This window comes from Euleptes europaea, chromosome 7, assembly GCF_029931775.1.
Source record: "Euleptes europaea isolate rEulEur1 chromosome 7, rEulEur1.hap1, whole genome shotgun sequence".
Lineage (NCBI taxonomy): Eukaryota > Metazoa > Chordata > Lepidosauria > Squamata > Sphaerodactylidae > Euleptes > Euleptes europaea.
Genome location: NC_079318.1, coordinates 64,562,348 through 64,577,842, shown reverse-complemented (window position 1 = coordinate 64,577,842; position 15,495 = coordinate 64,562,348). Strand labels below are relative to the sequence as shown.

Below are 15,495 nucleotides of genomic sequence, written 5' to 3'. Positions count from 1 at the left end.
ATAACCCCACACCATTGCTTTCACTTTATTATTAAACGCTGGAAGAGCCTGTCTCCCACAGGAAGTGTAATTTCACCCCATTGTTTCAGAATTCTGACCTACCACAGTGCAGACTGCAGATGGAAAGCATTTTGAATGACTCTTCTTGAATATGGTAAAGCCAGACACCAAGGAGACTGCTAAAACCTCTCCCCTGTATGTGCTAGTATTTTGTTTTTTAATGCTTCCAGCGTTACTTCTCCACATGCTGGCTGAAACTATGTAATCCATAGCCTTACCATCACATGAACAATGGTACATATTTTATGTAGTGAAGTCTATTTTAAACAAGCAAAAACAGCTTGAGCTGAGAAGCAATGTGGGGGAAAGAGGTGGTTCCTATCTGTCATTTTTATAATCAGTCTTCCTCCAGTTACTACAACAGAGAGAAGCAATGGGGCAGGAAGATTCAGAATGGGGAAAAAGGCAGGTCATATACAATAAGAGGGACTAGTCCACACACAATACCTTGCTGCACTGAAAGAACACTACAGTTGCCAATGTGAATTACAATGGCTAAGGATTTGCACTGCCGTGAGATTTCATTACATCAGATGATTTATGGCCTGAGCTGCCAGGATTGTTATTGCAACTACAATACTTCCAATGGACATAACACATCCAATTGATGTAAGAGGCATATCACTGACCTGGCCATAAGGGCACTGTCTCATGCAGACCTACCCAAGGTCATCCTTAGAGGTTCTTCTCTGCATGCCTCTACACTGCAGTATGGTGGATGTAGAGATGTGAAGGCCTGGGGGGAAACGGAAAACAACGGGGGAAAACCTGTTTTTTTGAAGCCCTTTTTTCAATTTTTCTGAGTGGAAAAACTGCACCAAACCCACAGAGCAAAACTCTGGAACAATGGAGCTCTCACTAGCCAAATCACAAAAATCGAAGTACTTGTGCTAAGGTAGCATAGGGTGAATAAGCTTGCAGTTTTCTCCAAGTATTGGGTATATGCGCAATTTTGCTTGTAGAAAACAAAGGCATTTATAACTTTTAAATCCCATCATGTCAAAAACTGCAATGTTAGATTAGAAACGATGTATGTTATGCTGTTAAAGCAGCAAAATTAATTTAGGTTTGATAAGGCAGTAAGTATTGCATATATTTCAATTCCCCCCAAAATTTCAATTTTTTTCCTCAGAAAACCCACACACACACACCCTTCATGGCTTTAAAATTCCCAGAAATTTTACATCTCTATGTAGATGACCTCAAGTTACCATGTTTTCAACAGCACCATCACAGGTTTGGAACCCCAGCCAAGATATATTTTCCTAGTCTCCTGATTAGTGAACAAGGCAGACTATAAAATAAATATTCCATCAGTTGCTAAAGACTGTGCTCTTATGGAGCATTTTTGGCATAGAAAACTTTTGGTTACTTTGTATTTGGCTACTTGCTTCTTATAGCATTTGACTTTTTTATGTTGCTAATGTTTTGATTTTTGTAATACTGATGTTGTGATTGTATTTTGGATTAGTGCTTTTGCTTATTGCTTAACACGGTTTTGATTACAAGTGCAAGTTGCCGTGAAGGGTAGAAACAGGCCATAACTTGATTGGCAGAGCACCTGCTATGCATGCAGAAGGTCCTGGATTCAATTTCTGGCATCTCCAGGTTAAATGATTAAGTAGTGGTTAAATGATTAAGATTATGTGAAAGACCTCTACCTGAGATCCTGGAAAGCTGCTGCCAGCTAGTAGACAATACAGAACTTAATAGGCCAGTGGTCTGGCACAATATAAGGCAGTTCCATGTGTTCATGTACTATAGATAAATAAGCATATGTCTTCTTTTCCCATTGGTCCTATCCTTGACGAGCACTCAAGAACCAAGGGTTTTATTACCTGCCACAAGGAAGACTAACTTTAATGTGTCTCAGCAATAATGCTGCCTGATGCAGAGGCCCAAACTACCACCACCCTCCAAAAATTAGCAAGTAGGAATTCTTATGAAATCTGCAGAGGGCTTCTGTCTTGGGGCTCTGCTATTGCCTGATTGCTGTACTACATGGTTATTTTCACTGAAAATGTTTCACAGGGAAAAAGCACCACGGAACAATGATACTTTAATAGACAACTTTAATTTTTCTTTTAACAGAATCTATAAAAGTATTACAAGATTAACGCTTTAGTCAGTTTAAAACTTATACAGAAGGTTTCTTATATTAAGCATTATTAAAGCTCTGAATCAATACTTATAAAACTGGCAGCACCCAACTACCAGTTTCAGTAGCCAAGTTAGAAGTTATGTGCTTAGGCCTAACACAATACTTACAATCCAAGTACCTTGCTACAATGCTGGCTTTCTACGTTTTTAGAGGAACACTTTAAAAATACTTTCAGGATGTAGTCATCTTTAGATCATACCACCAATATGGTTTAACTGCTGTAATGTCTGCATATTTTTATGCACTACAGAAGTTCCCAGCTGAATCAGACCAAAGATCCATCTAGTCTGGCATCTTGCTCCCAACTAGCCAATCAAATGCTCCTTGGAAACCCACAAGCAGGGCAAGAAAGCTGTAGCCTTCCCCCACTAGAAGTATTCAGTGACCGACTTCCAGAACTTATGATAGCTAAAGAGAACACATCAAGTTATGTGTTGAAGTGTTTATTTTCAACTTTGGGACATAGGAAACAATGCAGAAAGTAAAGACAGGGAAGTCCTACCCTTGAGCCTTTAAAAGGAGTTGCAACTCAGTACACTCCATTACAGACTGACTACTTGATGCTTGTATTTTATTTGGATGTTTTACATTTGGTAGCCACTTACGTCATTTATGAACAAAAAGACAGGATATAAATTAATAAATTATTTCCTACCAGAGGCTAGGGAATTTACACCAACTCCATCAGAAAGTGAAAATCAACTTTGCCTCTAAATGTCTGTTAATTCATCACTGGGTCATGGCATCATCAAACTGAACTCCCTTTTTCCTCCAATCCCCCTCTTTTTTTGATATTGGGCTGGATCCCACAGACTCGTCAACAAAAGGAACATGGCTGTTGGCTGCATCCAACGACTGCCCCTTCCAACTCTGGGAAAGCAGATTCCCAAGGTCACATGATTCAAATGGATCAAGGTCAGGGGGCTGAAGTGAAGAGAGGATTAAATGACCCTCCTCTTCTGTGAGCACCACTCCACTGACAAGAGGTAGGAGGAGCAATTTCACCCCCTCCTCGCTGCTGGTGGTTAGTTCTTACAGATCCCATGATCCAATGAATCACCTTTCCAAAGGTTAGGGACAAAATGCTGGTGGAGCAGAAACATGACAAAAGCAAACATTTTTGGAACACAGGAGCATGTATGCATCCCAACGATGTAATATTCTCTGCAAAGACAACACACATCCAGATTCCTTTGTACTTCAAAACTTTATCATTGTCTTCATTTTGATTTTGATCCTTCACTTTTCAAAGCCCACTGTCAGATGTAGTGCACTAATAACTGCACTCATGTACTTTAAAAGGGAGCATAGCTAGGGTATAAAGTCAGAATTCTTAAATGACGGGGGGCACTAAAAACTCTGGAGTCTATTTCAGTGCCCTGAATATATACAACAAACTATGGATCATATTAGTTACCAAGGATTCAGAAAGAGTAGGAGTTTAGTAGCACCTTAAAGACTAACAAAATTTCTGGCATGGTATGAGCTTTTGTGAGCCACAGCTCGCTTCTTCAGATACAGCTAGAATGTAAGTCCTTCCTTCCAGGACATTTAGTTGCTGATTTAAGAGTAGCAGTTCTCTTACAAAGGGATTTCAAAGGGAGATTAGAAAGAGAGACTGCTGAATTACAACTAATAATGAAGCTCAAGACTATGCATTCTCCAGGACTTAATAGAGATCTGGGATTCCTGTCTCATTACCAATGCAGATTTCTCCACACCTGCTATCCCTCTGCATATCACACCTAATCCAATAACGCCTGCTAATGTCATTTAATTGATTTTTACATTAGCATTGCCATTGTGTGTCTAATTCACTCTTCTCTATTTAAGGATAGATGGACTCACATTCTAGCTGTATCTGAAGAAGCGAGCTCATACCCTGCCAGAAATTTTGTTAGTCTTTAAAGTGCTATTGGACTCCTCTTTCTACTGCTAGTGACAGACGAACACAGCTACCCATTGTGATCTATCTCCAAGGATTCAGAAAGTAACTGTAAACACAGGAAAGCCTGCTTTAATACTCATAATAGCCATGGACAGATACTGAAGAACTCAACTGAAGTATTCAGGAGGATGCTAACTCATGTACATGCAGCAAAGCAAACACTGCACGCCACTTGACAAGTGACAGTATGCACTGTTTTGCCTATATAAAAAGAGAGTCACAGGAGGTCACCTTCAATCTGGAGGGAACCCAGACAAGATGGCCTTAGGTTAGAAGTATTTTTGCCAGCAAATTGTGGTGTTTTTTTTAAAGAGTGCAAGGCAGCACAAATCATTATGGGCCACAACCTAAATTAACAGCTTTGCCTCCAGAATGCTGTACTGGAGATGACCCTAGAAACTGCTTCAAGCAAGATTGTATTTTGGATCCAAGAACGAAAGTCTAATGCTTTTCATATTTGAACATGCTTTAAGTTGTTTGTCTCATACAGTGCAAACAATCAGGAAAGGGCCATGCCCTCCATACCATAGTTCAAAAGAAAGTAGTTGAAAAGTGCCATCAGAAGAGTTTGATGACAGCCTCCCTGTGAAAGACAAATGTGTTAATATTTAATCCCCAATATTACCTAAAGCAAGGTCCAATAGTCCCTTCTATTCTCCCCCCTCCTCTCTTTTCCAGCAAAAATCTATCTAATAAACAGTATACAGCAGGGCTGTTATCACCAAAAGGCTCTTTTGACATTTCAAGATCATTTTACTAGCAAACTGGATTAAAGAAACTGAGGTATTTTTAAAATTACCGGTAACTGTTTGGACAAAGATACATAATTTAGAACAAGTAACTTAATAACCACTTCCATTGTGTGCTGAATTGGAATTATAAATATAAGCTATGATTTCCCAGATTAAATAAAATTCAATTTATTTTAAACCATTTTTCATTTGGGCCAAATTAACTGGAGTGTTGTGGTCCATATTTAATACCTGCAGGAGGGACAAAATATTAAAGTGAGAGGAAGTGTGTTACTATAGTTTTATTCCAAAAAGACTTACATACAACAAATATAAACATCTACAGCAGTTGCAATAAAGCAGAAAAACATCAATATGAGTTAAACAAAGAGACAGACAATTCTCTAGGTTCCAGAGCACACAGTATAAGGCATGAAAAAGGAAGATGCAAAGAAATCTGGCCAATAAAGCCTAAAAATCAGCATCCAAAAACTTAAGCAGATCCTGGTTGTCAAAGCATTTCAAGCTGCATTTGTCTGTGGAGTTCAGAATGTTCTGCTGTACACCCCTTAAGCAAACTCTCGCTCAGCTGGCAGAACCAGGGAACATCTCGCATTCCACGTTCATCTGGGTTTCCCCCAGATCTTGCTGCTCTCTAACTACTGATTCAAGACAGGGTTTTGTTCCAAATCCAACATATGTTCTTGATGGAGATCCAAAATAGCTTATAATATCCAGGAACATATTAAAAAGAACTCCTTCCTGTTCCAAATGAAACTTTGTCTCATCTTTGCACAGCAGGAGTTTTTGCTTCTTTTTGAGTTGCTGTTTTTTGCTGAAGCCCAAACATAGTGAGCTTACAAGCAGCTTCATCCGCAGGTAGAAATGAAAGAGGCCAAAGAAGGATAACTTCTGTATAACCTGCGCTGGTTCTTAGGCCATCCAGCAACACCACTGTGCAATTTATGCTGATTTTAAGACAGAGGATGTACGAGAAAAGTGTTTCAGTGACGTGCAAGATGTGTGGATTTCACAGGAAAGATATGCAAGCAAGGAATTTGATTCCTGCCAGTTCTTGCTAAAGAAACTATGTGAAAAAAGGCAATGTAGTTTTTGCACTATAGTATAACATTTTCCATATGTATATTCTTCTTTGGAGGAAAAACATATTTGAACTACCCAAAGGCTACAAAACGATCTAACTTATGAGCGATTAAAAATGAAGAACAGCCCATTTTTGTAGAATATTGGGGGCCTGTGTTGTTTACTGACATAGGGAAGAATGTATAACATTATGTGAACAAATAATAATTTCACTCTATAGTTTACCCTTCTAGAACACACCAAAAGGTTTAAATATTTTGATGTTTTACCACAATGAGCTGTATGGTCCACATACAAAAAAATCATATTGGGTTCCATTAGGTTTCTAGATTGTCTGCCAAATCCACTGTCGTGCCAAATACATTCAGTCTCTATTATTCACAACAGTTTTTTCTTAAAGTATTAGCATTCTCTATACTGACATAGTTAACAACCCTAACAGTGCACGTGAATCATCTTCTTTCCAAACCCTTCTACTGTATTTGACAGTTCCCAGTCTTATCAGGATCTTCTCCATCAAGCCTAATCCACTTCTTCTCAATTTCAACCTGTAGTATAAAAGCAAAGGAATTAAGTAAACCATGCTTGTTTGCAACACCAAAATACACACAAACAGGAAGACAGAGTTACCTGGCAGTTGTAACATGCTTTTTGAACCACATGTTTCTGTGGTTGAATGTCACTCTCTATGCCAAGAGATTTAACTTCAGTTCCAGAAGCACTTGCATCAGGCACAACAAACTGCACGGTGGCAAAGGGATGCCAGTCTGAAGGGATTTCCTGATCAGACCCAAGTTCTAGTTTGTACGACAAACTGTGCGGATGATCTGGACCTTGAGAAGAAGAGGGGAGTAAGCGTCATAGTTTTTAATTTAATTAAAATGTTAACTATTTATTCTTCCATCCCGTGCTTCAAATTGCCCCCCTCCAGCCACTGAATATATATGCTTGAATATATGCATTTGAATGTAACGTATAATTTGGACTCAAGGGTGTTTTTTGTTTTTACAGTCATCCCTTATGACACTGATGAGTATTGCAACATTTAGTAATTACAATTTAACACAAAAACTCTATCTCTGAAAAGGTATTCCCCTCTTCTCTTGCACAAGAGAGAATATCTTTAAGATGATACCTGCTGAGCGAACATGCGCATCACCTGAAAGTGACAGCATACTTAGTTTTTAACTCAGATGCAGATTGAGAAAGGAAACAAGTAATCCTCAGGCAACCTGGCACCAAGGGGGGGGGGCATAGAGGAGACTGGGGTGAGAGCAAAGTCTGTGAGTGATGCCTGCCTGCACTTATGAAATCTTGAAGCAGGCACAAGCATTAGAAGGTACTTCCACATTGGTCCTTTCCAATTGAAAGACAAGCTTGGCTACTTATATAACTCCCCTACAATCCCCTAACCATTTGCTCAGCAGCTGAAAGTCTGTGTCCATTTCTACACTTAATTCCCTCTCTACCCCTTAGTGTGGTGGTGGAAAGTGACATCAAGTTGCAGCCGACTTATGGTAACCTCACAGGGTTTTCAGGGCAAGAGACACACAGAAGTGGCTTGCCATTGCCTACCTCTGTGTAGTGACCCTGGACTTCCTTGGTGGTCTCCCAATCCAAGTATTAACCAGGGTCGACATTGCTTAACTTCCAATGAATCCCAAAACACATTGTGACCAAGCAGGTATTGTGAAATGGGCTTTATATATCAAATCAATTAAATGAACTGTAGTGGTTTTTGAGACACACACACACACACACAAAGAGGGGACCTGCAAGGATTCAAAGGGGCATCTCATCGCCCCATTGTATCCCACTCCCCACACTATTTCATTTTTCAGTCCTCCTGGCAGCCTTGTCTCTTTTCCTGCTTCTTTCTTCCCCTCCCATTGTGAAGAAATAAAAAACACCATGTATATATTTGTATATATATATATATAATTGTAAACAGAAAAGTATATGTATTAAAATGAATTCAAGATCTGTATGTGTATTAGAAAGCTGAACAATCATGCAAATTCAGGGTTTGTAAAGCTAACCAATTAGATAAGGAGGGGAAATAGAGCTGCTGTATTGGTCCCGTCACCTAGTTAGAGAAGAACCAATCAGACATAAGGGAGAACACAACAATCCTAGTGGCCCTTTTAGCAAACTTTGATAGGAGCCAATAACAAGTTAGATTTTTCAATCCCTCTTCAAAGTATAAGTAGAACTAGCTTGGTCAGCAAGAGAACACAGAGGAAGAGCTCAGAAGGACTTCAGAAAACAGGGACATAGCTGAAATCCAAATACCTGCAACAGAGAATTCCCTCAGGAGGTGGAAGGCACCTGAGAGCTCAGAGAGCTGTAGACCAAGGAGGACTAAATAGCTGGGGAGAGGTATGCCCCAGCAGCCTAGCTACAGCCAGTCTTAAAGTCCATGAAGGCAGCTGCTACACTGAAGTCCTGGGCAGAGGAGATCCCCCCCAATCAGAATGCTGGCAGAAAAGGCCTCAAAAGACTAAATTTGAATAATACAGAGTAAGAACAAAGACAGTTCTCCTGTACCCAGTTCTGCATTTTTCTATTGTTCTTTTAAAGACTATAGTTTGTTTGGATCTGAAGAAAAACAAGTTGTTGTTTTTTACTTGGGAAGAAAGTGACTATGTTAACCAATCCTGAGTAACCCAACACCCCTGCACCCACCTTCTTCTCCCATTGTTATCTGCCTCTTCAGCTTTCTTGCCTTCCTTCCCCCCAGCAGCCTCTCCCCATCTCTTCTCTCCCACCCACCTAACCACTCTTTTCTTCTCTCCCCTTGCCTTGCTTCCTTCCCTCCTGTTCACCTTTTACTTTTTTCAGTCTCTTTCTCCACACACACACTTTGGGCTGAGAAACCAAAGCTTGGATGGCTCAGTACTACTGTTGTGGTTGCCTAGCAATCCCCACAACTGGCTGCAGAGATCTCAGAATGTAGTCTCATGAAATTTCAGTGGGCATTCATGTCTTAAAGCTATAGATGTTACTTCTATTATTTATGGGGTTTAATCACTCCCTTTTTTTGGTTACAGATTTTTTTCATAAACCTGGGCTGCCCTTGGGTTTCTAGAAAAATGACCCCATCTGTCCCTAGTCCCATTGTATGTAAAACTTAAAAACAACGTGTACTCATCCAGAATGCAGACAAACAATAACGAAGTAGGCTTCTGCCTTGACAAATGATTGATCTTTAGGATACTACAGCATGACTTCTCAGGAACATATATTGTGCCAAAAACTGCATGCATATTATTTTCTGCAGTTAACATGACAGACCAGGGGAAATTTCTTCCACTGTTAATAGCTATACCACTAATACCTGATACTTCACAAGGCTAAGGCAAAAACAAGTCCTACTTTTGAAAGGCCTAGCTTACTAAACCCTGATAAAAACAGGAGACTAGAGAGAGGTGAAAATATAACCAGGCAATTGAAATTCCATGCTCGGGCAATACAGTTCAGTAACAGTATTAAGTATAGAGCTCAGTACCCCAAAAAGTTCAAATTCATGTTTTAAAAGCAGCCAGCCTCAAGGCTGTGTAAATGAGCTTAAAAGTGTGTGAGCAGCATATGCTAAAGTATCAAAGCCCCATTGTGGAAAAGCAAAGTACTTTCCAGAGATGTAATGCAAAGCACAAAAAAGCTCTTTCTTGGTGCTGTACTTCTTTTAGTATATACAAAACCCCAGTGATAAAGGTTTGCAACATGACAGCAAGCATGGGCTGCCACACCCTTGCATCCAGTCACCCTCCCTATAAAAAAAAACTAGGAGAAAACCTCCTCTTTATTTCTGCTTCCAAGGACATCATGACTTCCTGCAAGCTAACTTTCATTCATTATCTACTTTTTGCACTTTTGAATTCCCAGATGCACCTACATCTGGAAACAGGATGTGTATGATTTGACAAGTCCCAGATGGAAAAGAATACAAACTCCAGAACAATTTCTAGATTCTTATTCTGCAAGTCCCTCCCCCACCTTTAGTAGTAGAGGAGAATGAAGGTTTTAAGAGGGGAGTGGACATGTTCAAAGAGGATAGGATTATCCATGGCTACTAGTCAAAATGAATACTAGTCACGATGCATACATATTCCCTACAGTATCAGAGGAGCATGTCTATTATATTAGGTGCTGCAGAACACAGGCAGGATTATGCTGCTGCAGTTGACTTGTTTGTGGGCTTCCTAGAGGTACCTGGTTGGCCACTGTGTGAACAGACTGCTAGACTTGATGGGCCTTGGTCTGACCCAGCATGGCTTTTCTTATGTTCTTATGTTAAACACTCCACTCTAAAGCCCACAATATAAATAAAAATAGTCAATATAGTTTTCAGACATGGATATGCCTTTCAAGAAGACCACACACTCTTATAAAGTGAGATGTACAAAGCAACCTTAATGGTACTGATTTTCTTTTAACATGGCATCTATTGAAGTTAGTTCATTGGGGTGGTGTATTAAGACATGAATGTTTCTAGATTGCAGGAGTGTGAGATTTGGAAAAAGTATTTTTCCCATTCCATCATGTTAATGATATGCAGAAAGCCCAAAATATCTTCAAATCCAGTACCACAAATGTTGTGTATACTGACCATTCCTTTACTGTACCTTCAACTAACATATCTGGGATGTCCACAAAGAGAGAGCCCTCTTCACAACACTACATTCTATCATTTAAAATAATTCTTTATCAAATAATATTTACTTGAGTTTTTATCTGGTAGTCTGTCAATCTTCCACACGACAGCTCTATAGGCACTTTCATACTTGGCTGTTCCAACTGAGACCTGTATGACAGAGTCAGATTCAATGTCTGTTAGAGAGCCAAGACATGTTCTTCTGTTCATTTTTGCTTTCAGTGATTTTTGCCTTTGGAGGTTCATAGTCCAAAGACTTTTGATCCATTGTGGAGGAACAGGGAAGTGTACCATAATACCTTCACAGTGGTGTTTCATGGAATGTGAATGCATTGAAGTCAGAGCAGATGAGGACATGTTTATGAAAGCCTGAAGTTCAACATATGCTCCCTGGACCACCACCAAGGCCTTGACAGAAAATGGAAGATCAGGTTCATTATATTGTGTCCTGAAACGCATTAGCTCTAATCTACAGCCTTCTGGGGGCATAAATTTAATTATTCTTGATTGTTCAAACTCTTCTTGTTTTACACATCCATGGAAAACATAGTCAAGAATGTCAATCCATTTCTTTTCTGTGTCCCTCTCAAAGTAATGTGCATCTCTCTTCTGAAGCTCCAAGTCATTTAGGGTCAAGAAGCACTCCGTATTTCCATTCACAAAACTCAAGCAATAAATATGGGTTATAACAGCACTTTCAACTAGTTTCCCTTCTGCTCTAGTAATCCTCCCCCAAAAGTTGTCAACTATTTCCAGAATTATTTCCTGTTCGTCATAGTATTTCCTTGGCTTTGAAAGGGCAGGAAGCTTCATTAGCTCTTCCTCTACTGTTTCTAGGAAATCAGTGAAGTCAGTATAATCAGTTGTCCCCAGCTTTAACATCTGTTCTACTTCTGGTTCATGGACCACTTCAGCTTTGGGATGATATTTCTTTTTCTCTACATATGTCACATGCTCTATTTTTACTGTATGTATTTTTCCAGAAATGCTGCAATTCTCCAACTTGGGCTCTGAAAGTTTGCAAAATGGCTGTAGCTGGAATTCTTTGAAAGGTTTCTCAAGTCCCTTCTCATAGTACATTTGTAGGATTCCTCCAGGCAAGACCCTAAGATATATAGGTCCCCACTGCCTTGATGACATCATATTCTTCTTTTCAGGAATCCTCAGCATGAAAGGCCACCCATCTTTTCTTTGGTTCCTGAAGAGACTGTGTGGAATGAATGAAGAGGAGCCATCTCCACTATACATACATGGCATAGCTGTCAACATTCTTTCACAATTTGAAGTATTAGTTTGCAAATGCTCAAGCCTCTTACAAATATAGTGAAAAGATCCCTGATTGAGACTTTTTTGATCAGACAACACTTCCTTTTCTTTGGGACAGCAAGTATTATTTTCAAGGCCTAGCTCCTTTCTGTTCACATCACAGGTGGATGAAGACACAGCAGGTGGATCTTCTGACCAAAATGGACTAGAAAAAGCACAGTCATTCTGAATATATTGGAAGAATGTTTGTGGTTCTATAGAATCTTCCAGCTGATTTGAGACTTCTTGTTGAACTGCATTTGCACTACCTGTTGACTTAGAGGCAGGAGTATTTGAACAGTGCTCAATCCAAGATGTGCTTGTCAGTTTTTGAGAGGATTGCCCAGCTAATGGGAGATCAATATTGGATGACAACTCTGGAATAGAATAAAGAAGGTGAACTGATTTGGGAAAGCAAGGGCTCACAGGATAGTCTTTGGTAGGTGTACACAGCGGAGAGTTACTAGGCGGTCCCGGAGTAACATAATAGTCCACTACAGGAGAAGAGAGAGGAGTGTTACTGGAGGAAGAAGATTGACTTGAGTCATGTATTTTAGGCAGCATGAGATTAAGCCCATTTGCTCTGCAGGCACTATGATTTCCACCTGCCTTCTGAGGAGACTGGAAAAGAGGGTCATCTTCAAAAGTAACCCAGTTTGGATTTGTAGTAAACATCTTGTTGCAAAAAGCAGCAGGAACTCAGCTGAAGTGTCGCTTTCAAACCATCTATTCAAAACATAGAAAATAAAACAATTAAGGGGTGAAATCCAGTTCTTTTTCCAATGGCCATGTCTGTACTACAAACTTAGACATGACTTTAAACAAGAAACCCTGGAAATTACTTGTGAAGAGACTAGAAGAACAAACAACTGCAAAAAAGTGGTATTCCTTATGAGCATAACAATGAAATTTATAGTGTAATCATGTATTCTTTACTGAAAACTTGGCTACTTCTTTATGTTCCAGAAAGGTTGGCCCCACCCTGGCAAAATATTAACATACAAAGAACATCTAGTTCTGAGTAGCCAATAAAGATACAAAACACTTTACATAAATATCAGATATTAAACAATCGACAGGGGGAGAGATAGGATTCTTTTTTCAGCAATACTTGTGCAGGCAAAGCGTTTCCCTAATAAGGAAAAGGGTAAGTTAAACAGATGGATACATACATAGGTGTTCTCACAATTAAGGCCAATAAAACACAACAGTTTTACAGATATACATGAAGGATCATACACTTCAGCTTCTAGAACTGTAGTATTTGTTAATGTGTTTTAACTGAATTATTTTATCATTTTAACTGTATTTTTAATTGCTTAAATGTTTTAATTTTTTAATGTTTGCCACCTTGTGGACCCTGATTGGGTGCAAAAGCAGCATTAAAATGTTTTAAATACATAAACTCACAGCCTTCTATGAGAGGCATTTTTCTTTTCTCTGTCTTCTTGTCCTGTAAATGAGATCTAGTTTATAAAGTCATTGCCCATGTAATCATGACTAAATACCATATTTACTCACAAGGAAGACAATCCTGAATGTAAGACAGCCCCCTTTAAATTTTCTACACCAAAAAAATTATTACAAGTTACAGTTATGTCCAGTATGTGAATGAAAGTTGATCCCCTCTTTTTATGGCATATGGGGGGCTAGTCTTGCATTTGAGTAAATACTTTAGAAACTAGGTATCAACACAAACAAAAAAATTAAGCTTTTCTTACAGTGCAATCCTAAACAGTTATATCTTTGTAAATCCACTGAAGCAAATGGCCTTAGAAGTACCCAACTCTGCTCTGAACTGCACTGTTAGTGATCAGATCTACTCGTAATTACAACTTCCTTTCTCCCTGCTCATTTGTTTAGTATAATTTTATCCTGCTTTCCTCTCCAGTAAGGATCCAACACTGCTTACAAAACTTTTAAAGTTTAAATACCACACAGTATAAACAAACAAAAGACTAAACTGGGTTGATGTTCTCCAGGTTAACCCAGCTGGCCAAGAGCGGTGATCCATAGGCAAAGAGCTATGGGCCAAGAGCTCTTAGGCATGCATCCCAACCATACCCGGGCTTTAAATACCTGCAGAAGGAGAGGAGGGGGGAGCAGCCTAGATGTTTCAAGTGGAGGCAAAACTCTATCCTGACTCTTCCCATTGGGATAATAATGGAAGGAATACCCAACACATTTTTACACAATGCAATGCATTAAGATCTGTTTAGTAAATCACTTTTGATTCTGTACCATATGACTAAAGGGTGGTTCCAATTATTTCAGTGAAGATAATATAAGCAATCTTCAAATCGTTCATTTCAATTAATTCCAATTTTTGAGAGTTGCCAGATATTTACAGTTTAGTCAGTAAACATAGCAAGACAAATTTTCTTCAAAGCACTCCCCTTGTGAGATTCTTATAATACAATCCATATGCCTGTCAACAGAATTAGTTATCACTTATTCTTGTACCTAACATTGTAATTAGTCACTATCTTTTAAAAGAAGGCACTCAAACTGATGAAAACTCTCTTTATAATACAAGAAAAGAACAGAATCGTTCGTGAAAGATATCTATTACTCACAAGTGTCATCAGCACTCCTGCTCCTCAACACAGCAACATAGTTCCTTAAGATGTGGGATGGGGGGAAGAATGCCTTCAGTAGCTTTATCATAGCACTATGTAGGGATGGAAATCCCGTGCACTTAACCCAGGAATTCCATCCTTACCACCAGCTGTTCTTGAGCATCCAGGGGCAGGGAAAGATAAAGGAAATCACAGAACCTGCAAAAGCACTGATCCATTCCATATTGCTATTGGAAGAGAAAACAGGCCAGCTCGGGTAGCTGCCCAGACTAGAGATGTAAAATTTCCAAAAATGTTAAAGTAATGGGGGGAAAATGGGTTTTTCAGAAAAAAGGGGGGAACAAGAACGGAGGGTTTGTTCATGTGTGTTATGTGCCATCAAGTCGCTTCTGACTTATGAATCAATGACCTCCGAAACATCCTCTCGTTAACAGCCTTGCTCAGGTCATGCAAACTGAGGGCCATGGCTTCCTTTATTGAGTTAACCCATACCATGGTAGGTCTTCCTCTTTTCTTACTGTATTCAACGTTTCCTAGCATTATTGTCTTTTCCAGTAAGTCTTTCCCAGTGACTAAAGTACAGTAGGTTCAGTTTAGTCATTTTAATACCTAGCAGCATAATTACCAAATAAAGCTTTTATTGGGCTGTGCTTTATCAGGCTGCAAAGGAGCATGAGGTGTGTTTGGTGTTTCCCATGTCAAAATTATGTGTGCTGTATTTTTTAAAAAAATGTCAAGGAAAAGGCTAGGCTGAAAAACTTTCTCCTTCGGTTGGATTTTTATGTGTGCAGGTTGAGGTAATAGTCAAGCATTACAGATAGATAAAATAATGTAGAAGTGTAATTATTCATTATATGTTCATTGAGGTCAACATAACTTATTCAATCATTTAAAAGAGCTGTTAATTATATACAAAAAATATGTGTATAATATATGGGGAGAGTCATTTGGTA

At 39.2% G+C, this 15,495-nt stretch overlaps 1 protein-coding gene across 1 annotated transcript; it reads right to left on the bottom strand.

The window, feature by feature from the left end:
- Window positions 1-6,274: 6,274 nt before the first annotated feature.
- On the bottom strand, window positions 6,275-12,679 carry STON1 (stonin 1). The gene is made up of 3 exons (XM_056853587.1): window positions 10,727-12,679; window positions 6,635-6,837; window positions 6,275-6,552 (listed from the first exon to the last, which is right to left on the bottom strand). The coding sequence occupies exons 1-3, from the start codon at window positions 12,636-12,638 to the stop codon at window positions 6,478-6,480; spliced, it is 2,190 nt and encodes a 729-aa protein (XP_056709565.1). The 5' UTR covers window positions 12,639-12,679; the 3' UTR covers window positions 6,275-6,477.
- Window positions 12,680-15,495: the final 2,816 nt, after the last annotated feature.

Bases quoted from the DNA above. Each gene is read 5' to 3' on its own strand.
- STON1 (XM_056853587.1), bottom strand. From the start codon at position 12,638: ATGTTTACTACAAATCCAAACTGGGTTACTTTTGAAGATGACCCTCTT. The intron at 6,838-10,726 runs GTAAATATTATT...CTTCTTCTCAAG, and splicing joins ACTACCAGATAAAAACTCAA to GTCCAGATCATCCGCACAGT. The intron at 6,553-6,634 runs GTAACTCTGTCT...TTTATACTACAG, and splicing joins AAGCATGTTACAACTGCCAG to GTTGAAATTGAGAAGAAGTG.